Source organism: Penicillium robsamsonii (assembly GCF_028829455.1).
Source record: "Penicillium robsamsonii strain IBT 29466 chromosome Unknown utg000003l_segment0_segment0, whole genome shotgun sequence".
Taxonomy (NCBI): domain Eukaryota; kingdom Fungi; phylum Ascomycota; class Eurotiomycetes; order Eurotiales; family Aspergillaceae; genus Penicillium; species Penicillium robsamsonii.
This window is the reverse complement of record NW_026643221.1, coordinates 5,093,925-5,119,432: the sequence shown is the minus strand read 5'-3', so window position 1 is coordinate 5,119,432 and position 25,508 is coordinate 5,093,925. Positions and strand designations below refer to the sequence as shown.

General features: G+C 48.8%; 10 protein-coding genes across 10 annotated transcripts; 4 read left to right on the top strand and 6 right to left on the bottom strand.

The window, feature by feature from the left end:
- Positions 1 to 228: 228 nt before the first annotated feature.
- On the top strand, positions 229 to 2,553 carry N7447_006707 (E3 ubiquitin-protein ligase; the record flags this gene model as incomplete). Its single annotated transcript, XM_057230969.1, has 1 exon — positions 229 to 2,553. The coding sequence occupies one exon, from the start codon at positions 229 to 231 to the stop codon at positions 2,551 to 2,553; it is 2,325 nt and encodes a 774-aa protein (XP_057086059.1).
- A 979-nt stretch (positions 2,554 to 3,532) lies between these two features.
- Positions 3,533 to 5,111, bottom strand: N7447_006706 (uncharacterized protein; the record flags this gene model as incomplete). The annotated part of the gene is made up of 3 exons (XM_057230968.1): positions 3,533 to 3,889; positions 3,949 to 4,420; positions 4,477 to 5,111. The coding sequence occupies 3 exons, from the start codon at positions 5,109 to 5,111 to the stop codon at positions 3,533 to 3,535; spliced, it is 1,464 nt and encodes a 487-aa protein (XP_057086058.1).
- A 1,383-nt stretch (positions 5,112 to 6,494) lies between these two features.
- On the bottom strand, positions 6,495 to 8,495 carry N7447_006705 (MDR family MFS transporter; the record flags this gene model as incomplete). Its single annotated transcript, XM_057230967.1, has 7 exons — positions 6,495 to 6,816; positions 6,867 to 6,920; positions 6,974 to 7,039; positions 7,089 to 7,278; positions 7,337 to 8,130; positions 8,192 to 8,325; positions 8,379 to 8,495. The coding sequence occupies 7 exons, from the start codon at positions 8,493 to 8,495 to the stop codon at positions 6,495 to 6,497; spliced, it is 1,677 nt and encodes a 558-aa protein (XP_057086057.1).
- Positions 8,496 to 9,338: 843 nt separating this feature from the next.
- N7447_006704 (putative cysteine synthase B) lies at positions 9,339 to 11,054 on the top strand (the record flags this gene model as incomplete). The annotated part of the gene is made up of 3 exons (XM_057230966.1): positions 9,339 to 9,552; positions 9,609 to 10,438; positions 10,524 to 11,054. The coding sequence occupies 3 exons, from the start codon at positions 9,339 to 9,341 to the stop codon at positions 11,052 to 11,054; spliced, it is 1,575 nt and encodes a 524-aa protein (XP_057086056.1).
- Positions 11,055 to 11,792: 738 nt separating this feature from the next.
- N7447_006703 (ferric reductase family protein) lies at positions 11,793 to 13,980 on the top strand (the record flags this gene model as incomplete). Its single annotated transcript, XM_057230965.1, has 7 exons — positions 11,793 to 11,923; positions 11,983 to 12,233; positions 12,290 to 12,404; positions 12,454 to 12,705; positions 12,760 to 12,858; positions 12,911 to 13,918; positions 13,974 to 13,980. 7 exons carry the CDS (start codon positions 11,793 to 11,795, stop codon positions 13,978 to 13,980), a joined length of 1,863 nt encoding a protein of 620 aa, XP_057086055.1.
- A 434-nt stretch (positions 13,981 to 14,414) lies between these two features.
- Positions 14,415 to 15,487, bottom strand: N7447_006702 (uncharacterized protein; the record flags this gene model as incomplete). The annotated part of the gene is made up of 2 exons (XM_057230964.1): positions 14,415 to 15,219; positions 15,279 to 15,487. 2 exons carry the CDS (start codon positions 15,485 to 15,487, stop codon positions 14,415 to 14,417), a joined length of 1,014 nt encoding a protein of 337 aa, XP_057086054.1.
- Positions 15,488 to 15,802: 315 nt separating this feature from the next.
- On the bottom strand, positions 15,803 to 17,242 carry N7447_006701 (cystathionine beta-lyase STR3; the record flags this gene model as incomplete). Its single annotated transcript, XM_057230963.1, has 3 exons — positions 15,803 to 15,856; positions 15,917 to 16,960; positions 17,033 to 17,242. The coding sequence occupies 3 exons, from the start codon at positions 17,240 to 17,242 to the stop codon at positions 15,803 to 15,805; spliced, it is 1,308 nt and encodes a 435-aa protein (XP_057086053.1).
- Positions 17,243 to 17,863: 621 nt separating this feature from the next.
- Positions 17,864 to 19,673, top strand: N7447_006700 (cation:proton antiporter; the record flags this gene model as incomplete). The annotated part of the gene is made up of 4 exons (XM_057230962.1): positions 17,864 to 18,116; positions 18,171 to 18,973; positions 19,021 to 19,293; positions 19,374 to 19,673. The coding sequence occupies 4 exons, from the start codon at positions 17,864 to 17,866 to the stop codon at positions 19,671 to 19,673; spliced, it is 1,629 nt and encodes a 542-aa protein (XP_057086052.1).
- A 113-nt stretch (positions 19,674 to 19,786) lies between these two features.
- N7447_006699 (uncharacterized protein) lies at positions 19,787 to 20,305 on the bottom strand (the record flags this gene model as incomplete). Its single annotated transcript, XM_057230961.1, has 2 exons — positions 19,787 to 20,078; positions 20,208 to 20,305. 2 exons carry the CDS (start codon positions 20,303 to 20,305, stop codon positions 19,787 to 19,789), a joined length of 390 nt encoding a protein of 129 aa, XP_057086051.1.
- Positions 20,306 to 21,317: 1,012 nt separating this feature from the next.
- On the bottom strand, positions 21,318 to 24,712 carry farA (CeGAL family transcription factor; the record flags this gene model as incomplete). Its single annotated transcript, XM_057230960.1, has 6 exons — positions 21,318 to 21,366; positions 21,434 to 23,135; positions 23,190 to 24,132; positions 24,197 to 24,214; positions 24,359 to 24,383; positions 24,576 to 24,712. The coding sequence occupies 6 exons, from the start codon at positions 24,710 to 24,712 to the stop codon at positions 21,318 to 21,320; spliced, it is 2,874 nt and encodes a 957-aa protein (XP_057086050.1).
- Between the last annotated feature and the right edge of the window lie 796 nt (positions 24,713 to 25,508).

Genomic DNA, 25,508 nt, shown 5'->3' with positions numbered 1-25,508 from the left:
ATAAAAAGCATGCAATGAGATTCAGTGGCGGGTTCAGATGTTTCAGTATCGTACGAGATATATATATTGATATCTCCAGACTCTATTCAAAAGAGGGCCAACCCCGGGAAGGGCCCGCGGAACGTCTTATGTAACAAATCATTTACAGGCTTCAACGACATTCTTAAATTCCCCTATCTCTCTGACATCAGACACTTTTATATTTCCAGACCATGTAAACCTACAATCATGGTGCTCTCGCTGCCGGTCCCCGGCTTCTCCAGATCCTCCCGCCCCGACGGCACACAACCTCACCGAAAGTCAGCCTCCGGTTCTTCAAGCTCATCCAGTCGCAACGTCCGGAAGCCATCCCTAGGGCAGACTGTTTCCTCTCCCAACAGCTATTCCATTACCCTCGAAGCGCTACGGAATAACCCTTTCGGCAGTACCTCCCGATCCCACGGCCCCGTCCAGCTCTCAGCCCACGAAACAGAGGAACACAAGCTGGAACAGGAGGAACTCAATACTGCACTCGAAAATCTCGCTCGCATCTTTCCCGATGTACAGATAGAAGTATTCCGCGAGCTGCTGCTACGCTTTGACGGACAGAGTCGGTTACAAGTGTGTGTGGAGGAGCTGCTGAGGCATAAGAAGAAATGGGTTTCGGGACGGTGGAATCTCCCGGAAGGAACTGAAGCCGAGGCAGAGGGAAATGCTCGCGCAGCCCCTGGGGGCGATGACTTTGCTCGACATGACCTTGGCGATGGTGGCCTGGTGCCTCCAGAGGAGCGGTTTCGGTCCGATGAATACAAGGCCGCCGTGCGGATGGCCATGACAAGGGAATATAACGGTCTGAACAAGAGTACCGTGGAGGCTGTTCTAGCTGAAGTAAATTTCAGCTACGCTCGGGCTCGACCGACGCTCCGAGATCTGTCGCGTCGGACATGGCGCGCGACATTCAATAGCATGTTCCCGTCCTTCAGGCGAAAGAAGGACCGCGAGGAACATCCGCTTCTGGCCTGGCATCGTCGACCAGACGGGGAACTTGTTCCTGTTCTGAAGGAAACAGGGTGTAGTGAGCTGGATGCAGAGCTCCACGAGATGTTGTTGGCTCCGCTGTTGCGACAGAAGCGTGAAGAGCAGCAGGATAAAGATTTCCGATTTGCTTCGGAGTTGAACGAGAAGGAAGCCCAAGAACTCAATGCCCTTTACGAATGCGAGTGTTGTTTCGCCGATGTAACATTCGAGCAGATCGCGACATGCTCAACCAACACTCATATCATTTGCTACCACTGCATCCAAAGAACCGTCTACGAAGCGCTGTTTGGGCAGGGCTGGGGCAAATCTGTCGATCTGGAGCGCTCGACCTTGAAGTGTCTTGCGCCGCTGTCCGTCGGGTCGTGTGATGGATGTCTTCACCCGGAGATTGTCAAGCAGGCAATTCTTCTCGACACGGCTGGCTTCGAGACATACCGCAAATTTGAGGATCGGCTCTCCTCTGAGGCACTTATGAAGTCTCAATTGAAGCTCGTTAGATGTCCGTTCTGCTCCTATGCTGAAATCGACCCAGTCTACCACCCTTCATCCCGTGGTGTCCACTGGCGGTTCCGTCGTGACGGTGGCATTATTCCTACTATTTTGATGATCCTCCTCCTCCTTGACCTCATTCCCTTACTCGTAATTCCTCTGTTTATTCTATTACTCTTGGACCCAGCCACCGTAACAGCGGCCTTTGGGAATGCTATCCGCAACCTCTGTCTCAAGATCCGGCCCAAACGATTCACCTGCGCCAACCACTCCTGCTTACGCATCAGCTGCATGACATGCCAGAAACCGTGGCGAGATCCACATGTGTGTCATGAGCCGTTACTTCTGGATTTGCGCGCTACCGTCGAGGCTGCCCGCACTGCCGCCGTGAAACGCACCTGTCCCCGCTGCTGTCTCTCATTCGTCAAGTCCTCAGGCTGCAACAAACTGACTTGCGTCTGTGGATACTCCATGTGCTACCTATGCCGCAAGGCACTCGGCCCACCTCCACGAACAATCGCGCCTGCCCGTGCCCTCCGTAGGTTAGATGCCTTCGATGGTCCGGGCGATATACCCGACGATCCCTTTAACGAGGAGCAGATCGCAGGCAACATGTCCGATGACGAATTCGAAGAACCAGAAGGCTATAAACACTTCTGCGAGCACTTCCGCATCAACCCTGGGGCTCGTTGCACAGAATGCACGAAATGCAATCTATACCAGGCAGAAGACGAGGAAGCGGTCGCCCGCCGCGCAGGCGAAAAAGCCGAGCGTGAATGGCGGATCAGGCAAGGCGATTCCGGTACTAGCAACCCAACTTCGGGTGTTGAATTCCGCAACGTAAATCAAGATCTCTCGGCAGGGGCGGATGGTCACTCCGCGAATCGCCGTGCGACGGCTTCACTTTGGGATTTGCAACTTACATCTTCGAATAAGCCGTGGACTTACTGGCTCAGTGATGTGTGGACCGATGGGCGGTGGAAACTCGAGGGTCAGGCTTTTGCGGATTGGATTGTGGAACGGGTCGTGGAAGTTGGGGACGTGTGATCCCGCGTGTCCCTTTGGCTACACCTTTTTCACCTCTCTTCTTTTCTCCTTTTTCTTTTGGGTTGCGTTTTGCAAAAATGGCGCTTGTTTTCTTTTTGCTTGGAGGGTTTCAGACGACATGATGATTGATGACACTGCCTACTTCTGTTTGATAATTATGTGGCTTCCTACTACTGTCAAGATGTAGCAAGAAGCATTACTCTCTTTCTAATGCATGGCTTCTTTTTTGAAACCAACCTTCTACTCCTAAATTGAATACCTTTATTGAAGAGATTTAAAGACATAATAAAGTGGAGGGTATGTCTTGAATTTCACATGATGCTTAGCAAAATACAATCTATGGATGAACACACGAAAGAGAGGTAGAACATCAAAACCATAGTGGAAATATATGCTGAAACCCCAATGAAAACCTCCGAAGACCCGAGGACGGATTTGCTGGATGTTGTATCCACCCAACAGTAGTTGCGTTGACCAAATGTTCCAGATTGTGGAAGCACCAACCAATAGTACACATGTGGATTGTTGATTGTAAACCTTTCCGAGGAAGATTTGCTGCAAGGTTTGTTGATGCGAAGCTTTGTGTGGACTTAATGATTGGATGAGGCTGAGGCATGTGGATGGAAGGCCTCCACGGTGGAATATGGTTATTGAGGATGATTGTCAAGTTGATTGTCAGGCTCATTGGAAGATGGCTGATTGGAAGATGGTTCCACCTATGTCTTTGTAAAATATCTAGACTGGGCTCTACAAGCCATATCTGTTTGGAATTACCGTTACCTTTGATACTATCCCATCTTAGAGCCAGGACAGAGGGACTATGAAAGACAGTGAGGACAAATCAATTGAGATAAATGGATAGGAAATAGGTGTGAAAGAACCAGAACAGTCCTTTAAAAAGCACAGAAGGTCAAAAAGGCGCCACAAAGACCGCGGTCCATCCACCTGAATCCACAAGCCTGACAGAAAGACATACAACCTAATAGTCCGGTTGATCTTCACAGAGATGCTTGGGGCTTTTGAAACCGTCCATATTAGCCGCTTTAATAAAGTCTTGTGTCGTCTGAACATCGCCATTGCAGATCGGTCCGCACCAGACAGGGCGACTGTCGTGGCCGTATGGCTGCAAGATATACTCCTTCATGGGGTAATCCGAGTCAATAGCATTACTAACATCGCACACTGGAATTGTGAAGATACCCTCCCAGGATGCACCTTTGGACCCGGGGCTTGCCCAAGAGTTTTTGATAGCATCGGAGGCACGATCGGAAGCTGTTTCAGTGTTGTAGTTATAACCAGCGACATTCCAGGCATCAAGAGAAGAGTTGATGACATCCTGGGACAAAAAGTTAGTACCAAGCAGTTCCACAGGTGATTTTACATATCAACACTTACGGCAATACTGATGCCTCCGTAATCACCCTGACCTAGCTTCTCAAGCCCAGGGGGTGTAGCAACCCATCCCCAGCGGTGGGAGGTAAGGGAGATCACATCATTCTCTTGCCAGTAGTATAAATACCAAGCCCTGCCGTCACGGCAAACGACAGAAGCCTCGGGGCCAGAACCAATTCCCTGTTCATCACCACAAGCACCGCCACCCATGATAAAGATCTTTTGGGTACGGTACAATTGATTGATGGCAGTGCCGATCAGCATATTGGTCATTAGATCAGTGACCGCGTTCTTGTCAACCCCATTGAAAGCGAGGAACGCTCCACCAGAGATGTAGTCGCGAATATCTGCGTCGCCATACATTTGACCACTCATCAACTGGTTATTAGCGGTCGTGAACGACTTCATCGAGTCCACAACGATTCTGCCCAGAACTGCACCCATGTCGGCAGATTTCTCGAAAGTATCATCCGCACTATTGATGTGTTAGTACAGGGATGATAAAAGTTCCCAGACAGAAGTATCACATACTGAGCAGGCAGAGCAGCGCCACCAGCACCACTTGCACCACCGGCGATTGCGCTACCAGCACCAGCAAGAACACCAACAACAGCAGGGCCCAGTCCAGCAAATGAAGCACCAATACCAATAATTGTAGTCAGCAAGCTGAGTACCTGCCTGAGTGCAGTGACACTCTTAACATCTTCATCTTTGTAGAAAGTGAGAGCCCACGAATCCTTGGACAACGCCGCACCCAAAGCAGTAGTGGTGAACGACTCGCCAATACCGCTGAAGTAACTGTGCAGGCGATTGACGGATTCGAGGACATAATATGTAGGGCGGATGTCGTCACCGCGGCCATTGAGGACTTGATTATCACATAACTGTAGGTCGCAGTTTGAGTCCGAGCCGCCATCATGACACGTCCAGTCTGGGTCTCCCATTGCCCATTGACCGAAGGCGCCAGCAAACCCGCCACTATTGTTGGCAATCAGTTCGCCATTGTTATTCCACCAGTTGTTGAGCCAATCGCCGGTATTGTAGGTCTCCCAATCCTCCATATGTTGGTTGTAGTAATTGGATATTGGCCCGCAGCGCTTGTGCAGGACACCTGCTTGCACTTCTGGCAGGAGAGCGAATGCCGTTAAGACCAGAGAAGGCAACATGACATTAGATCAATTTGCTTGGATTCTTAACGATAGAATGAAGAAAAACATGATTATCTTCATGGTTTTTCTGTCACAGTCCTAAGGGGATTGAAGATCCCTCGCCAATTGGGGATATGGGGTCGATGGATTTATGTCAAGTGGCAAGTAGCAAATAGATGATCTGACAGATATTACATTCCTTCGGCCCAGGTCTGAGCTGACTTAGGGGGGATTCCTACAAGTTAACATCAAATCACTTACCACCATATTGCAGATTATACCCGAGGCTTTAAAATATAATCTAACTTACCTAAAATATGGAGAGAAAACGTAAAAGCTCCTATCTTAATAGACTTCCACTCGAAATCTCCCTTCTGGTGACGGACATCATTTACCGTATTATCTACACTTATGCAGAATATGCGTAACATATTATTAGTGTTTACATTAAATTTACCAGATGCCTTTTAGAGAAGTCGATTCCAATCTAAACGTGATTTATTCTTCGAGGTGAATTTACTAGCGACTGATTCAATGGACTAGCAGCTCTTATAGCTAGGGTTAGTAGGCCATTTTTCCGATAAATGGTATAACTCTAGTGGATTAGCACACCGCGAGCGATTACTTAGACTAATTAGGGGAATCATCGCAAATTACAATAAATTTGATAGAGACATTTTGCTGGGCGATAGTATCACAGGTTCCCTCGTTCTTTCTTGCTTTATGATAGATCGAGTTATGGCACTTTACCATGCTAATGAATCCATTTAACTAACGATGCTCAAAGTCCACATCCCACATCCTTTATCGAATTCCACAGAGCTCGTACACTGCCATGTGTTCGTCTTGATTCAGTTCATCATTCTCTAGGTCTCTACAATTTCTTTGATTGGGTGGTCCTTTTCTATCAAATTTGTTGACTGCAGCTTCATCTGTTCCGACAATCTGTATAGTAAAGCCATTGGGACGTAGCTCACAAGGCCAAATTTCGCGACATTAGAACATTTTGTTCATACTAGCTAGATGATAGGAGAGGGCTTCCAGCTTGGCCTTCATAATGTTAGAGACTCCCACAGTCTGCATTTAGGAATCCCAGGCATCATTGTCATAGCACAGGCGTGCTTACATATCTAGCATGTTTCAGGAATCAGACATTAAATTTACTAAGGGGTAGAATCCGGGGATGTCCGAACTCAGCCCTAATAAATATGCAACTGATCAATGGGCTTTCGCCATTCTTTTTTTTTAGCACCGGAGATCAGCACGCCGGGAAATTTGAGACTGATCTTTCAATTTTCTGCGTCTATTGTAGTGCAAGGATTGAAAAATGATCTATATTCTTTTAGGAGCTAAATTCGCCCATAAAGTGCTCCGGCCTTTTGTGATCAAATTCAATTAGATCTAGTTATCTCTTTTTTCTTCATCCAACTCTCCATTGACTCGTTTCTTCCCTTCTTCCTTCAAGGCTTGATCGTCCGCTCGGTTCAAACCAACCTGTGGCATCAACCAAACAGCCAAAAAGAAAGCAAATGTTGCAAGGGATGCACCGACAATGAAAATGATACGAAATCCTTTTTGATATGCCGGTGTTAGCACATCACGGACATGCTTAGCATCCCCTGCAGATAACTTTGATAGATAGCTCTGTGGGCTCGAGAGAAGAGAGCGGGACTGGGATTCGTCGATATTGAGGACTGAAATGGATGACGAGACGATGTTATTTCTGTATTGATTAATATGAGAATGAGCCAACGGATTTGAAAGAAGTCTTACATGATAGTTCCGGCAACAGCGAGCCCTAGGGTACCGCCGAGGTTTCGTACGAAGCTGCTCATTGTTAGCTTCGTAAAATGGATAGCATCACCGTGGGCGTCACTTACTTCCTGAATGAAGTTATCACAGCCATATCCCGTCTTTCAACCCCGGCTTGAACTGCAATGAGAGAACTACAGGGTGTTAGCGTAATTTATTGAACCAGGATAGGTGGCCACGTACGGCTGCAGAGTGTTTCCAACGCCGACACCAGTCAGAATGCCATACCCAATCTGCTTTCCCATTCCCGAATGCTGATCAAGTGTCGAAAAAAGACCAAGGCCCACAGCCCAGACAATCCATCCAAACAGGATGCATTCACGGTAGCGGCCTACCCAGTGTACAACAAGACCAGAGCCTGTGCTGCTGATAGCTGAGACAGAAGTTAGGAAGTTAACACAGGAACATGACCAAAGGGAAACAATTCATACTTTGCATGAGGGTAATAGGGAGCAGCATCGCGGCTGCTTTTACCGTTGAATATCCAAATACCAGCTGATAGAAAGTGGGAATATAGTAAACTTGCACCAAAAAGTTCCACCCGTTAATGAACATGGTCAAACAAGCGCCGTTCACAATCCGACCCTGGAAGATATGCATCGGAACCAGCGGTGTCGACGCACCCTTCCACTGCCACACAACAAAAGCAACAGAGATGGTGAACCCAGCGACCAGAGTTGCAATGACATGCGCCGAGTTCCATTCATACTCGCCGCCCCCCCAAGTCAAACCAAGCAGCAAGACTGAAGTTCCACCGAGAGCCAGAAGCGCACCAAAGAAATCAATTGCCTTCAGCTTGACTTTCCAGTCGCCAGTGACTTTCCGAAGGGGCATAAAGAACAAAACAGCCAACGTAGTTAACGCAGTGAGTGGCAGATTCAAGCGGAAAATCCATCGCCACGAGTCTTGTGAAATGGAGGCTAGTGCGCCTCCAATGACAGGACCAATGCCATTAGCAATAGCAACGACGGCACCTAGAATGCCTTGATATTTGCCTCGTTCACGGAGAGGGACAACGTCGCTGACAATCATCTGCGCAACTGTCATGAGACCACCGCCGCCAATTCCGGTGAAAGCACGAAAGACAATCAATTGCGTGGCTGTCTGCGCAAGGGAAGCTGCCAATGACCCGAAGAAGAAGATGGCTAGGCCAACAAAGAGCACAAACTTGCGAGACCAGATGTCGGATAGTTTTCCATATAGTAATTGGAAACATGTTGATGTTCTGTGCCATGACTGTTAGTTTGACTGAGTAGTATCATTATACGAGAGAGAGGAGTATTCACACAAAGTAACCGCCCGAAATCCAGGAGGTCTGATCACTGGCCCCTAATGCATTTCCTATGATAGACAAACTGGCCGCGAGGGTCGTCTGGTCCATCAATGCCAGGAGGTCAACACTTGAACATGCCAGGAAGATCTAGCAGCTGTCATTAGCTGGGCCATATATTGCTTGTTACTGCATCCACTGACTGTGATAATAGTGCGCTTAGGCACATAATTGGTTTGTTCGTTGAAAGTGACATTAGTTATGTTTTTCTCAACTGCAACATCCTCTCTTGGTTTTGAAATTTCGAGTACCCCTGTCATGGCGTGCTGATATGAAGGGATAGAAAGTAAACATACACCCATCCAAAAACGGAGTAAAGAAGGAGGGGAAAAGAACGAAAAAGAGACCGCTCAAGCGGCCAAAATGGAATGATTAATCCAATCTATTCACATTTCGACCATTCGTAGATCGGCACATAGTCTGAGCACCTTGATAGAAGATCTGCACGTCAAAGTTGACAAAACTTCTCAAACGCGCTCAAGGTCCCCGCCCCTTAGTACAATAGTATATCGGGGTATCGGAATATTTTCAACTAATAGGAAATTAAATGCGAGGACCTGTGAGATATGAATCCATCCCTGAGGACCTTGCCAAATTATGTGCAGGAGACATCAAAATTACGAGAGCATGACGCAGCTCCGGTGCAGACCATTCCGTTTTCAACCTTTCTATATCCAATTACTGTGACAAACAGGTTTGCCTTCTAGGGTCTGATCTACACTTGAACCGTGTCAATGTCCTCGAGATCGCTCCACGCGATTTCCTTGTTCATCGTAGTAGCAAATTTCTAGGGCTTCCAGCGTCAACCTTTGTTTTCAAACTTCTCATCTCTGAGTCGTGTGCGGGATATTCACTAGTGGAGTACAAGTAGATCTTACTTTCTTACTTATTGGACGCCAAGAAAGACGCAACTGGATGGAGGAGCAAGTGATGGACCGCTATAGAAATTTGTTCTGTATAAGTGCCCAGATGGACCCGGGTTTTTCTTCTCTCATATCTGCTTACATCCCTCGAAAAGATTGCTCTTGAATCTCGCGCAATAGAGGCTGTCTACTACTTGACTAGCAACATCTATATCTTGCACCAAGGGTTTCTCGGGCAAGATGATCAATTCTTCCGAGAAAATGACCAATATGAATGAGCGCAATGTGTACTTTGGCACTGACTCGCTGAAAAAATACTTCGACCCGGACTGCCAGCCTCCTCTACCCCTTGTAGAGCTCCCACCTCATTTGAACCCTTACCATGAAGATGGGGTGCGGATATATGCCAAAATGATGACTATGCATCCGGCAAACAATGTCAAGGCAATGCCAGGTATGAGAAGTCCTGGGAGGATACTAAACATGGATTGCAAGCTAATACGAGACCAGCACTGAACATGCTCGAGTCTAGTGTTGTGCCCGGCAAGACAGACCAGATCATCGAATACAGCTCCGGATCAACAGTGATTTCAATGTCAATGGTCGCCCGAGTCATGCACGGGGTAAATGACACCCGGGCCTTCCTGAGTAACAAGACTAGTGATGCAAAGTTGAAGCTGATGCAATTCTTCGGCCTCGACATTACCTTGTTCGGTGGACCGTCTCAACCAGAGCCATTGGACGAACGAGGCGGTATTCAAAATGCCCGAAGAATGGCCCTGGAGTCAGATACGACTGTCAATCCCAACCAATACGAAAACAACAACAACTGGAAGTCCCATATCCGATGGACAGGACCACAGATATTCAAGCAGCTGCCTGAAATAAATGTCATCTGCGCTGGTATGGGCACGTCTGGTACCCTGACCGGTCTCGGGACCTATTTCAAAGATGTGAAGCCATCTGTTTACCGACTAGGTGTTTGCACAGCCCCTGGTGACCGGGTACCTGGTCCCAGGTCATATGCTCTAATGCGTCCTGTTGAGTTTCCCTGGAGAGCAGCCGTGGATACCATCGAGGAAGTTGGATCGGCTGAATCATACACTCTCTCCCTAAACCTATGCCGAGAAGGACTGGTCTGCGGCCCATCATCTGGGTTCAACCTCCAAGGACTCTTCCAGATGCTGGCAAAGCGCAAGGCTGCGGGAACTCTATCTGAGCTGGCAGGGCCAAATGGCACAACCCACTGCGTCTTCCTCTGTTGCGACCTACCGTACCAGTACATCGACGAGTACTTCCAAAAGTTGGGCGAGCAGCAATTCCATCCAATCCGAAACGAGGTAAATACCACCTATCGAGTCCACCTTGGCCAAAAAAGAAAGAGGAAAGAATGAAAAAAAAACTAATGTATCCACTCTTCACCAGTGCCTGACCAAAGTTGACCTGCACCGATATGACGAGAGCTGGGAGCGGGATGCATTAGAGGTCCTACCGCAATTTTATGGATCACCGCGATCCCTTGCGCAAAGCTTATTGAGCGAGATTGCCCTCAAACCGCAGAACCGCGTTGTAGACCTGCGCCAGACGGACGATTTCTACACGTGGCACCTCCCTGGTTCGATGAACCTGCCATTGTGCAGTGTTGGACCTCATAGCGCGTCACCGTTTTCCGATCCGGGGTTGTTGGAAGCGCAATGGGTGGAACTGGAGAAGATCTTCAACGATGACGTCTTGGTCTCAGATTTGGGACGGTATCACGTCCTTGTGGTATGTTACGATGGGGATTCGGCACGCGTGGCTACCAGCGTGCTTCGGGCGAAGGGTATCGAAGCAGACAGCGTGCGTGGAGGCCACCGTGCGCTGAGGATGTATGAAATCGGGAGTGAGAGCCCGATCTCCACTGCCAAGGGACCTATCAGGGGTAATGTTTCCATTGCGGTGGTGCCCCTTGAATAGAGGACCTGAGACTTCGGATCATAGCGCAATGGACTGGGAAAATGCGAAATGTAGGGTTGGATCTGCCATGTGAGGCGCTAGTCCCGATGCAGACACATTGTACCTTGATTCCTTTTCTTTCCCTTTTCTCTTCTTCTTTTTTCTTATTATTTTCGATTACTTCATTGGTTTAGTTTGTTGTTTGGCGCATACTACCCTATGACTGTTTCGACTTCTTGTCATATCTTCCCACACGTAAGAGACCAATTATCCACCGTGGCTCGAGCCTCGAGTGCTCCGCATGCGTTGAATAGCTCGCATTTGAGGTAATCCCGGAATACTCGGAGGTTCAAGACATATGCACGATGTATGTTATTTTCCGAGGGGTAGTAGCCCCAATAGGATGTTAGATGTCAGATCCCACTTGTATCAAGCGCAAATGTGCTCTAGTCCATTTAGCCTGTGACATGCCAACCAACCACGAGTCTCTAAATACTTCCAGCCCCATCTACCCATAAAATGTGCTCAATTGTGAGCAGATCCCTTCGGGTGATCGGCGAGATCAACTATAGAATGACTAGACCATTCAACCTCGACAGGTACAAGGAGAATAAAGGAGGTATCCCGATTTTAGTTCCGCAACTATCCAAAAGCAACCTTGCTCCAGACCTGCCGATCATACCTTAGGTATCTCATGATATCTGTATTCTATTGACCGTATATCGAAGTGTTGGTATCACTTCTTTTCGGTCGCACAAGATGATGGACATGGAGATGACCCAAGGCACACCCTGGCTCGACCAGCCGGTAATGCTTCATTCGTCTCGCGCCGACAAATGTAAATTGACCGAAGCTCAATGTCTCTATCGCAACTATTCCTGGAGATACTGGTATGCGCCTTCTTCCGAGTTACCTACATGTATATGTGCTTATCGGAGATCTGTTCCAGGTATCAAGCCGACCATGTTTATGCATTAAACACCGTCTACTTCATGTGTGCGGTGATTGGAGTGTTCACAATCTCAAACTTGCTTGTACGACTCACTCCAGACAGGGTGAAACGGACTATACCATGGCGCATTTTCACTTCCGTTTCACGGTACTTGTCTTATCGTGGATATCGATTGCCTGCGCTGCAATATTGGTCTCCGGCGCTGGGTGTGGTGATTCTAGGGGCTCTTGGGGCTGTATTCTTCTTCGGTGGGTGGCTTGGACTTGCGAAGATGTGACACAAATGGTGGCTTACCTTTATATAGCGATGACACTCGGCCCGCAACCTTACTACTGGCCGACGGATGCTTCATATGGAAGTAGCCCTCCGATTGCGACTCGATCGGGCTGGATGGCTCTCGCGCTGCTTCCGTTTGTACTGTGGGTATTGGATTTGGAGCATGCAAGTCGGCTGCTGACCTCGTCTTAGGGCACTGAGCACAAAAGCCAACATGATCTCTGGGGTGACTGGTATTCCGCATGAGAAACTTCAAGTATTCCACCACTGGACTAGCTATGCGATGTTTGTGTTGGCCTTGATTCATACGTTCCCGTATATCATATATCATATCAGAAAAGGGGACATGATGCATCAGTGGAAGACAAGCGTGGTCTACTGGACGGGAGTTGCTTCTCTCATCTCACAGACATATCTAACCTTTATGTCTTTACCATTCATTCGGTAAGATCACACCTCACCTGTCTAGGAGACAAAGGGTTCTTAACACTTTCACAGCAATCGATTCTATGAATTCTTCAAAGCCACGCACATCTTTGTGGCGCTAGTATTTGTCGTGTTCTTCTTTCTTCACTGTGATTTTCGGCTCTCTTCCTGGTATGTTCGATGCCAACAAGCCCCATGATGACCTTGTGTTCACATATAGCAGGGACTACTTTATAGCCTCGGGCGTGATCTACTTCCTAAGCCTGATAGCCAGCCACACCCGTACCTATCTAGTGCACGGAATCCACAACGCAGCCTTCGAACTCCTCCCCAGCGGTATTGTCCGCGTAACAGTCCCATCAATCATCAAATGGACCCCCGGCCAGCACGTATTCGTGCGATTCCTCACATCAGACCTACACCTACTCACCGCTCATCCCTTCACCATCTCCTCCGCATGTCGCAATCCAGACGAAATAGGCAAAGCCTCAGAACTAATATTCTACATCAAACCACGCGGTGGTGTCACCGGACGTCTTAAAGCAATGGCTGCCAAGAATCCAGGCTGCACTAAGAAGATCCTGATAGAGGGACCGTATGGCGGCGTCAGCAAACCCCACATGACGCAATTCGACACGATCTTAGTGATAGCAGGCGGCTCGGGGGGTGGGTTCTCATTAGCCATGGTAGACGAAGCACTCCGGTTGACGGGGATGAACACACCGGCAAACGAGAAACGATTACCCTCCCGGCGGAACCTCCAAGTCGTCTTCTCGACTCGTGACCAAGCCATGGCAGATTGGTATACTGAGGAGATCGAATCACGGCTCTCAAAATCGACCATGTTATCCACAGAATCGGCCAATGCATTCGAGACTGCGGTGTCTGTGCACGTCACTGACCAAAGGAGATCGGAGATTTCCTTGACTTCGGAGTCGGACGATGTTAAGGGCACGGCTGGCAAGGTGCCACCGGCTGAGACTACTACCACGGGAAACTTCAGTTTGAATGTTCACCGCTATGCCCGGCCTGATCTTCCTGGTCTCGTTGCACACACTGTTGCGATGGCACATGTTCAAGGGACGCATCTTGAAAAGAAGCAGCGGGTTGGGGTTTTGGTTTGTGGTCCTGCTTCTATGCTGCATGACATTCGGAATGCGGCGGCTTTGGCGCAGGTCAGGGTGCTTAGGGGCGAGGTCGAGGAGCTGTATTTGCATTCTGAGCCTTTTGTGTAAGTCTTTGGTTTCCTTGCTATGTTATGACGATTGGCTAACTGGTTTCTATAGGTGGTGAATGCTTTTTGATATTGAGTATCATCTACTGGGTTGATCTTACTCTCTTTCTCTTTTCTTCTACTAAAGTACCTATTTATTGCTCCCGAGTATATATCAATCTACCACATATCCATAATGAATAGTGATATCCAAAGAAAATCCAAGTTATTAACGGCAAAGACCCTCTAAACCAGTCTAATGCCCAAGTCTGTAAGTCTGGGGATATGAAACACCGAGGCAAAACCCCGAAAAGCAAAAACGCCGAGCATTAATCCCATAAGGCTGAGTGGAGAGATGAGGAAGAAACGTGAGATCAAAAGATCAATCACGAAATACAAATCTAAACATTAAATGAAAACAAAATGAGATCATCAGGTCATTAACCCACCAAAATCCTACCTTTCACCTCCACAGGGATCATTGTCTTTCCTTTGATGTCAAATCAAATAGAAATTACTCTCCCCTCTCAACTCTCTTCATCAAGGAATCCCTCATGCGCACATTGACCACACCACCAATACCGTACGCAGGAACGATCTTCCCCATGCGCGCAAAGCAACTAGGCACATAATCGCGACGAATCCGTGCCGCACGTTCAGTCCAATGCATACCACCGGCAGGCTGGCGGTTATAAAGATCCAAACCGAGGAGGTGCATCGGCGTACTAGCGAACTGCATAGCAGCGGGACAGGCGAATTGCGCGATGCTGGATTTCATCGTTGGGCTTGAGGCGAGGAAGTCTGGGACCGAGGGCGCAATAAGGGCAGGGATATTGAAAGAAGCCCAGATGGTGATGCTGTCGCGGAGACAGAAGAGGCCGTAGGAGACTTTTGGTATTTGGAGGGTTGGTGATGTGGGTGCGGATGGAGGGCATGGTGCGCGGAGAGCGGAGCCGTACTTCCACGCGGCTGGGTTTGTGTTCATAGTGCTCCTTCTAGCTAGCGATTCAGAGGGAGGAGAGGCGCCAAACATTTTGGCGAAGCGCGCGTCTTTGTAGACGCAGATTGCCATGTTGACTATTGTTGTTGCGAAGAACTTGGGAAGGCCTGTGTCGATGGCATTGTAGGGCTGGTTATGTGTCGTTGATCTGAGGGTGTCGATTGCGTTTGCGGTGAGGTAGGTCGATGTGTATAGGGTATAGATGAGGAGGAATGGAGTGCTGAAGAAGAAGCCGCTGGGTCGAGCGACCATCGATCGAAGACAGTTTTTGATTGTTTGGCCGATTGGGAAACCTTTTGAGGCTTTTTCCATGATTGCGCTGGAGGGATTAGTCTTGTACTTGTGAATAAACATTGGAGAGCTGTGATAGTCACTCACCGATCAATGATGGTGATTAACGGACAGGTCAGCGCACCGGCTGTTGCTGCGCTAGCGACATCGACACCGAGTCGTTTGCCCATATCCTTGGTATTCCATGCTGAAGTTGTCGGGCGTGTGCTAGCCTGTCGTTCCTGGGGCTGTTCCTGCTTTATTGTCGCCATTGTAAATATTGTATCTTGTGCAACAGCATCCCGATTCATGCTCATATAGTTTGAACAAGAGAGAGGTTATGCATTAAGTAAAAGAGTATACACAGGTCAAATGAGAGAAAATGAATTACAAATGCGAGATCTGAATTATATCTACGAAGTATCGACCCCAGCTTCGGACGAGAATGACCCGGGCGCGACCCGGCGCCGGCACTCCGATGCCGGCCCCATAGCTTATCTACCAGATAAAACGCTCCAGGGGCTGCTTTATTTAGTCTACAATGTCATATCAAGAAAGATACAAGTATAGGTTTGCTTCATTATACTCTTATTTTAAATCCCCCAAACGCCAAATACCAAGATTTTAACTATCTATCGAGCTTCAATGCCATCCAGAGTGACATTGACCGCACCAGCTTGCACCAACTGAAAAAAGAAGAAGTTAGCAGAAATCCAAATTATGCAAGGGAGACACATAATACATACCGCCCGTTGCAAGTCGTCAATCAAGTCATCCACATCCTCAATACCAACACACAACCGGATCAAGTCTTCAGGCATAGCACGTTCCGCTCGCGTCTTCGCGTCAATGCTAGCATGACTCATACGACACGGCATACTGATCAGACTGTTGACACAGCCAAAGCTGACACTGATAGCCCAAATCTTGGCGCTCTCCACAATGCGCTCGCTAATGGCCGTGTCACCGGTCTCGAACGAGAGTACGGCACCGGCACCCCGCGCCATGGAATTGTGGAGTTCGTATTGCGGGTGGGACCGCAAACCGGGGTAGCGCACCTTGAAGCCATGCGACTCAAGGAATTCGGCAATGCGCTGGGTATTGCTCTGCTGCTGGTCCATGCGGACCTTCAACGTCTTCACGCCGCGCAGTAGTAGCCAAGAGTCGAACGGTGACAGGCCGCATCCTGATGCGTTGATGGGGAAGTACAGGCGTTCTCCGAGCTGCAGATCATTCACGGCAATGACACCGGCCATCAGGTCGTGGTGACCGGAGAGGTACTTGGTGCCACTCTCGTAAACGATATCGGCGCCAAAGTCTAGTGGGTTCAGGAGCAGGGGAGACATCATGGTGTTGTCCACAGCGACAATGCAGGCGGGGTTGGCTTCGTGAGCGGCGGTAGCAATTTTTCCGATATCGACGATCTTGATTAGGGGGTTTGTGGGGGTCTCGAGTAGCACCATAGTTGTCTTCGAGCTCAACACCTCCTCGACCTTCTCGGGCTGTGTGGTATCGACGTGGTGCACAACGATCCCACCATTGGTGGAGAGGTACTTAAGCAGACGGTTGGTGCCGCCGTAGAGGTCGTCACCGGTGACCACCTCATCACCGGGGCGGAGAAGCCTTGTAATCACATCCAAGGCTGCCATGCCGGAGGATACCACCAGGGCGCGCTGTGCCGACATGATCTTGGCCAAGTGACGCTCGAGGTGTGTGCGAGTGGGGTTCCCGGACCGTGTATAGTCATACTCTCCACCGCCGGCGTTGGAGGTTTGTTTAAAGGTAGCACTCTATAGGATTAAGGATGATCAGTATTTCAATCCAATTGCAAGGACCATTGTGTCACCGAGATGGATCTGTACCTGATAGATAGGAACGCTGCTGGCATTGTATTGGTCACTGCCCTCGGTGAAGACCAGCTCGGTGGCAATATTGTACCGGCGACCTGTGTGAGGACTGGACGGGGCAGGGGAAGGTGGAAGGTCATTGCCTGACAGGTCAACCTGAGGGAACCCCTTCTTTACACCACTGGATGACCCCGAGGCATTGGGAATTCCAGATGAGGCCGACATCGCTGCGGGGCAGAGGGGAGAAAGAAGGTGTGTAGATTGATGTAATTGAAGGAATTGAAAGAAAAGGCGAAGCGATGTCAGAAGCCAAAAAATGGGGAATAGGAATAAAAATCAAATGAAGAAACCGAACCATCACTCACACATCTTCTCTTCTCCCCCCGGACAAGCTGACTCGTCCGAGTCGACGCTGATTCGTCGAGCCACGGTCATTGCGATTTCGTCATCCGCTAGTCCCGATTAGGCATGCAAGTATGTGGAGTTTTATGAGTCAACAATTTACTTTTGTTTATGGATTTATATGGATTAGAATATTAGAGTACAATTTGTCGAAGGTGGTAAATAGATTTAGAATATATAGATTATGGAATGTTTAATATTATGTTGTATGAATTGTATAGATAGATATATATATATATCTATCGATGTTTACTTTCGAGAAAGTCGCAAATTCTCGTTAGTCATCGATTTGGTTCCCCGTCCCCGGGGGACTTCCACTCATCTTAGTCTACATATCTAATTGCATTTGACCGTTGCCCTTTAATTAGAAACCTACATGGAGGTTGGAATCTGGAAAAAATACCCAAGGCTCTACAATACCTTAGCTAGAGAGGAGCAACAAAAATGGCATCCAAATTCGAATCGGCATTTGCCTATCATGAACCCTCAACCAAAACAGTCCTCAACTACACCGGATTTCTTTTGACTCTGAACATAGCCAACACCTGCCTGGACAAGCTCCTCTACTGTGGGCTAATCGGCCAACTCTTCATCGGTATCTTGTGGGGCACCCCCGGGGAACAATGGTTCGATCAAGAGACAGAACGAGTGATCCAGCAGATTGGGTATTTAGGCCTGATACTTTTGATCTATGAAGGTAAGTGTGCATATTTCCATCTCCTTGTTGAAAATATTATCTTACAATAAACAGGCGGTTTGTCAACCTCAATCAAGTCCTTGAAGGCAAACATCCTTCTTTCGACAGCCGTCGCTACCACTGGAATCTGTGTCCCAATGGGGTTGTCATTCATTCTCAAGGAACTTGTATCGGCTACTCATCTTCAGTCCTTTGCAGCCGGTGCCGCCTTGAGCGCAACTAGTCTCGGCACTACGTTCACCATACTCTCAACCACCCAGCTAACAAGCACAAGGCTCGGCGTTGTCACCACTAGTGCTGCAATGCTAGACGATGTGGTCGGTCTGGTCATGATTCAGATTATTTCCAACATTGGAAGTGCCGACTCATTCAGTGCTGTGACTGTAATTCGACCTGTTTTTGCTTCCATTGGTTTCGTTGTTGGTCTTCTATTGCTGTGTGCATTCGGTTTACAGCCAGGATTAAAAAAATTGCTTGGTTGCAAAGACAAATTCCCAGCTTTTGTGGGGACTGCACAATTTGCTTTCCTTGCACAGACGTGTGTGTTGGTTGGAATCGTGGCTGGTGCAACGTATGCTGGAACTTCGAGTCTCTTTGCTGCCTACCTTGCTGGAGTGATTGTCTCCTGGTTCGATAGGCTAGTAGCTGAAGCGAAAAAACCAATTGCTGGCCTGCAATCTAGTGACTCTCACGAGCAGACCTTCGATCATAGCGTACGGAATAGCAAGAACCGGCGTACGGAAGAGACACCCACTCGAGAAACAGAAACAACTCGTAATGATATACCTATGGGCGAGCTCATCTACAGCAAATATTATAAAGCGACGGTTAACCACATTCTTCTTCCTTTTTTCTTCGTGAGTCTCTCCATTCGATTCCAGAAGGGATATATTAACATCAGCAGGCATCCATCGGATTCGCAATTCCCATCACCAAAATGTTCTCAGGCCAGGTTGTATGGCGTGGGGTTGTCTACGCTATGCTTATGGCAATTGGAAAAATGATCACCGGCCTATGGCTCATTCGAATCTCTCCGAGCCCTGTGTCGGGGCTAGTCTCTACCATCAAGAAACCGTTTACATACGTTCATTCCTACTGTGCGAGTCCTCAGACCATCAACAGAAAGTCGAACCGAAGCAAGAAGGTCCTGCAGAGACCAGCAACTCAAGATGACGGTGTAGATGTTTCAACCCAAGATAATGCTAAAAACGAGCCTTGGCCAACAAACAGATCTCCTACACCCACTTCTCGTCCTAGTTCCCGCATTTCCCTCCCCCCAAACCTAAGTCCTTGTATCCGCCTGCTATACTGGGATTCGCAATGGTTGCCCGAGGCGAAGTGGGATACCTCATTGCTTCAATTGCCGAAAGCAAGGGAATGTTCTCGGATGAATCATCCGAAGAACCATCTGAGATCTATCTAGTAGTCATCTGGGCAATCTCACTCTGCACATTGATCGGCCCGATCTTGGTTGGGGCTCTGGTCAGACGTGTAAAGAAGCTGCAAAAGTCAAGGGGAGATATGGGGGCTGATCCTTTGGGGGTTTGGGGCATTTAGTTACCTCGGATACAGTGAGCAATGACTGTGTTATATCAAGTTCCAAAACCACACCCATACATACGTAGGCAACAACCGATCCTAATGATCCTGATATACACAAATATAGCTGTTCAGCCACCCATCTCCATACTCTCACCAGACGACCTCTTATAGCGCGTATGGTTCGAGCCGTGAATTGTGATGTCGTGCTTAGCGGCATAAGCCTCTATCTTCGCACCATGGTCATCCCAGTCAATACCGTACTCTTCGACACTAACAATGAAGCGGACGAACAGACCGACGATGGTTCCGACGGTCTTTACCTCCGAGTCCGAATCGTTTCGCTTCAGAGTAGCAAGCATGTTAAGGAATATGGTGGCGAAGGCGACACGCATCGTATTAGCAGTATCACTGCCTTCGCGGCTATATATTGCACTGGTTAGCATTCCGTCAACTCTAAACATTCTGGTCGGAGCCAGAGAGACGAACCCAACCATCGACATGATAGAATCCATTTGGAAATACAACCCCGTCGCTTCACAGATAGCTCACTGCATCTTCCAGTCATCATCGGCCTCCTCAAAACCAAGGAGCAGGTTCTCCACCAGCTCCATAATGACATATCCAAAGAAGTCATTGTGGACATGCATCTCAAAGTTATCGCACAATAGTACCCTACTTCATCGCGATACATTTGGCTAGACCGGCGTTTATGAATATCCATTTTTCTCCTGGATGCCTAGAAGCAGGTTTGAGGGTTTGAGGGTAGTGGTATCGTCCGCCTCCTGATATCAGAATCAGCCATCGCTCGCACTAGAGACTGTTCAATATCCCCTCAATATTGATTCATTTACTAGATCGCCTTTTTTTCTCTGCTCTATAAACTCCTCATTTTCCTTATTCTCAGACTCGGTTCTGGTGATCTGGGTCTTCCAAGACGCGCATCCTAGGCATATATAACCAAAAGCCTTGACAGGGGCGCGGGTTCGAAATCCGAACCCCGAGTCTGCGTTACGGGATACAGAGACGGGGTCCGTCACTTTTCTAGTACGAGCTCGGTTTCCATGTCTACTTCAGGGCTGTTTGTTGGGCCTTTGGACTTCTTTGCGCTGGTGGTGGTGGAGTCGGTTGGTTTTCTCTTGGGAGGTATTGTGAGGGAATAGATGAAAAAAAGAACAAGTGAGTTTAAATGGCTTGACAGAAGTTAACAGGTGGATTATTCACTGTGATAAGACGCGACTTGACTCCCTCGGGATGCCAGTCCATGAAGTTTTCCCAACACAACTCCAATCAGAGATAACAGAAGACACAAGAGATTAATCAAAAGATTATCAACCTCTTCCAAGGATATTCATAAACCAGATCGTCCAATAAGACAAAAACAAACAATCCCACACCAAACGCCGCTGCACCCACCTCGCCCCGAAAGCAACCCGTTTTGAAACCGGAAAAAGAAAAGCCCCAAAAGATGAAAGTATATACCAGAATAACAAGTAGATTAGAGTCTGCAAAGGGAACTCCGGGTGTACTTTGTAGTCGTACTTTGTAGTCGTACTTTGTAGTCGTACTTTGTACTCCAAGCCCCCCAAGTCCACCCTCGATATCGACAGGTAAAGCGTAACACCATAAACATGAAGCGTAACTAGTCTAGATCGTGATTGTTCATGCAGCTAGATCGCCGAAACCGCCATTGATGCCAAAGAATTGGAACCTGTTGCGCGTGTTAACAAAATAATATTAAGTAAAACCATAAAACCACAAGGCCTTGGGAGACATACCAGTCCTCGACATTCAGCGTTGTTGGAGCAGTCGGCCCGCTACGGGAACTACTACTCCAGTTATCATTGTCTTGGCTAGCGGCGTCCATTGCGGCTCCACTCATTGTGCCGTCGAGACCGTGCATGGGCGGCCAAGCTTGCTGGTGCTGGCCCTCCATGCCGAACATTTGTTGCGGCGGGTTGGGGTGCATTCCCATCGCGCCCGGCAGTGTTGACATCACCGGTGGACTACCATGGGAGACAGACACGCTACGGCCCGAGACGGGCTGTGGCTGGTTGTTCATCATGGGATTAGGGCGCGGGGTCATACCCGGGGGCATTTGGGATGGGATCTGGAGGGATGGGTCCACTGCAGTGGGCTGGGGTGGCGATGTCAACTCCGGAAAGAAGGCGGTGCCATCTGGGAAGAGTTGATCGGGCTGGAAGTTCTCCCAGAGGGAGGGGGAGAGGTTGGGCGAGGTGCGGGTTACTAGGAAGAAATCGGGCGGTGTGGCGGGTAGAGAGAATTGGCCATTGAATGGGGTTGTAGGCCTGGTGTTGGCTCGGGAGTTACCCGTGCCGGTCATTGGATCGTGAGGAGCGCGGTGGTTGTTTGGTGATTGTTGGCCGCCGAGAGGGGGTTGGTTCAATTCCCGAGAGGGGGTGACAGCGGGTGTCTGGGGCCGGGAGCGCTCATATGACACAGGGGGTGTAGGCCCGCCATTTGGCATGCCGATGTCCATATCGTCGAATTTGCGTTTTGGCGGGTCGTGCCTCTTGGAGGAAGATGATTCTCCGTGCCGTGTGCGCTGATGTCTCCGGCCGGCAGCCTTCTGGAGTCGTTCTTCCAACACCTTGTTTCCGAGGATAGACTCGAACAAGGTGTTCACCATCTTTGCCACTAGCCATACCTTTGATACATCCTTGAGGGCTAGCATGCAGACGTTGATTCTTTCCTGGCAGGTGGCCACGATCGAAGGAACCGAAGAACGCATTTGGTACACGTGCATAATCAAGGCTGAGAATAGACTATAGACAATGAAGGCAGGCGTGTACCGGATCTCCCCATGCGCCTGTAAGTTTTCGACAATAGAGGTGATCATGCCTGCAGCTTGGAAGGCAATTGTTCGCGACGGATAAGCCATTTCTTCGACCCTGTAGTTATTGGGCGCGGACGAGGCAGGCGGCATATGAGCCCTGTGAAGAAGACAGAGCGTAGTGTAGTAATTAGAGTGCAAGAGAGCTGCCCAGAAATGATGGCTAGAGCGTTGCCAGCATACTTCTTTAGGACAGTTTTGCAGCCAATCGGCGAGCGCCATATCTGAGTGGGTGAGATCCATTGCATTCATACGCCGTGACTTCGAAGCCACAGAGTACTGCTGCGACAGAACCAAGCCCATGATCTCGCACAGCTTGACATACTGCAGGAAGAATTGGACATGGACAGGATCTGATGGGTATTCGGCGACGATGTCGAGCTCATCCTCAATGAAATCGTCCTCCGTCACCATCTCAACATCCGAGTCATCTGTATTGATTCCAATCGGTCGTCCCAGTGCGACAGCGACAGAGCGATCCCGGGTAAATAGGGTCCACCAGATTCTCTTCCAGAGTCGTTTGTCTGGTTTATTAAGCTGGGACATTTCGACGCTGCGGTGCATTCCAGAGCCCTGAGCTACCACCATAGCGACCCGTGTCCAGTAGAAGACGTTCTTGGTGACGTCTGTAACTAGTCAGAAAAGCCATTAGGATAGACTAGTATGGATGGGGAACTCACCTTCCGGTCCTTCCCAGTACCAACCCAAAAGCACCAATGCCTGCACGATAGTGACGCGGTCATCCTCGTAGTTAGCATCGTACAGCGCCTTAGCACGCTTATAGAAAGTCATGGCCGCAGGGGTTGTCGAGCCATTGGCATCCATAAGCTGCTGGTTAGTGCAGACCCGCGATCCTGCCAGCAGGATCGCCTGCAGCAACAATAACGAGGGCGGGTTCTTAGGATCACGGTAGTGACGCATGAAGCGACTCTTGTTGATAATCGGCACGACGGGCGCCACCCATTTGAAGTAGGCGTCAACCAATTCATCACACAGCGGTTTGGGCGGGAGCAGGAATGCGCCTCGCTGATGTAGTATATCAATTTCCAAGTTGTCTAAGTCCGTCAATCGGGCGCGAGATCCTCTGATATTTGGTGGGAGCGGATAGTGCACGACATCTGTGGTTCCATGGCGGTCTTGAACCAGAAGAGACAGATTCGACGACTCGCCCAAGTATGCCACCCGGCCAGCCTCTTTTATCGGAGCACGGGCAAACTTGGGCTTCATGAATTGGGCATAGGCGTTATCGGCCGAAGCTTGTTGGGCGGCCTCGGCCTCGGAGAGGGAGGTATTGGGCATGCCGTCGACGCCCATGCGGTTGTTCGGATATCCAAAGGCATCGTTCTTTTCATCCGAGTCTGAACTCTTCTCCTTTTCCCTAGACGCAGAGATAGAGCCAGATACCGAACCGGCTGGCTCCTCAGTGCTCGTGGGTCGGAAGTGAGCAACTGCAGCATCGACGATTGAGGAGGCAGTATGCGGTGGACTGTCATCATACTGAGTATCTTCCTTGCTCTTGTTCTGATTGTTCTTCTTTCGTTTTGGAGATGGGATCTTGCACTCGATAGAGAAAGCGACACAATTGGTGCAAGGCACCCCGAGACTGGCTGCATCACATCGAACCTAGGCGACGGGAACAGGTTAGAAGGTAAAACAAAAAGCAAGGCATGAGTAAGGGCAAACTCACCTTGCGAGCATGACATGTCTAATTGAGTCAAAGAAGAAATGTTAGCCATATTTTCAAATCCAAGACTAAAGGGGAAGAGAAATGTATCGCGATAAGGAACTGAGCCGAGGTGCGTAAGAACCTCGGCCCCAGAGTCGCGTCTCCCTAAAAATCCAGACGTACCTCGCACGCGCGTGATGCACGTTGTCTAAGATTATATAAAAACGAATTAGCAAGCGCATAAGAATGCTTAACTCGAAGAGTTTTCCTTCAGGTACAGGGGATGCGAAAAGCCGAAACTCCCCTGTCGCTCATCTTTGCGCCCGCACACTCCCCCACAATCCGCCAGACCCAAACACCATTTTGCCAATATTAAAGAACTAAAGCAGAACTGGCTTACCTTCTGAAACTCAGCGGTTGGCCTTGTGGACCATTGCGCACCGTAATGCCCGAAGTCCCCGTCGAGCCCGCGTTGCTCGGAGCCGGACTGGGATGGTTGTCCGATAGCTGGTCGGTGTGGAATTCAGTAGTACTCATGGCCACGCAGTCTCTCCATCCAGGAATGGTAGACTTTGGAGAATGGGGGATGCGCTCGGAGGGGGAGAAGGGGAGGGGGGGAGGGGGGGGGGGGAGCAATATGATATAAAAAAGGTGTTAAGGCCCACGGGGTATAGGGTACAGAGTACGGAGTATAAAGGGTAAGAAAGGGGATCTCTCACAGCAATTACGCCACGCGATCAAGAGAAAATTAAGAGAAAAAAAGTACCGGGGAGGGGGGAGAGAGAGAGAGAGTGAGAGAGGAATATCGAATGTGAAGTTAGGCTGTGGCAATATCATATTCCTGGTGGAGTTACTATTTGGTCAGCATTTACCTACCCCGTAGCATTTAGGCATTTTGGTATATTATATTCTATTATATATTATATGGAATATCTCCCTTTAGCATGTATTCCTTTTAGTCCCTCTTAAATGAAAAAGGGGTAAAGGTCTACCTAAACAGCCTAGATGGCGCGGGGGTTCAGACCGAAACGCTAAGAGTGTAAAAGCCACTAAAAATATTACAAAAATATGGAGAGATCGACAGGGAAAAGACCGGTAACTAACACCTATTATGGATATAAATAATATAACTGAAGTGCCAATTCCCTAATCCCCATTGACAATCATAAACCCTAACTAGGTCCACTGCGTGGAAATAATCTTCAGCCTCCATTCTCGGGTTCCTGACTAAAAGGATTTGGAGCCATGACGTGCCAGGTAGATCCTACATTAGCTTCCATGGACAAAATAACTAGAGCCTACGCGGGAGGATGCGGAGGTGTGGAGGTATGGA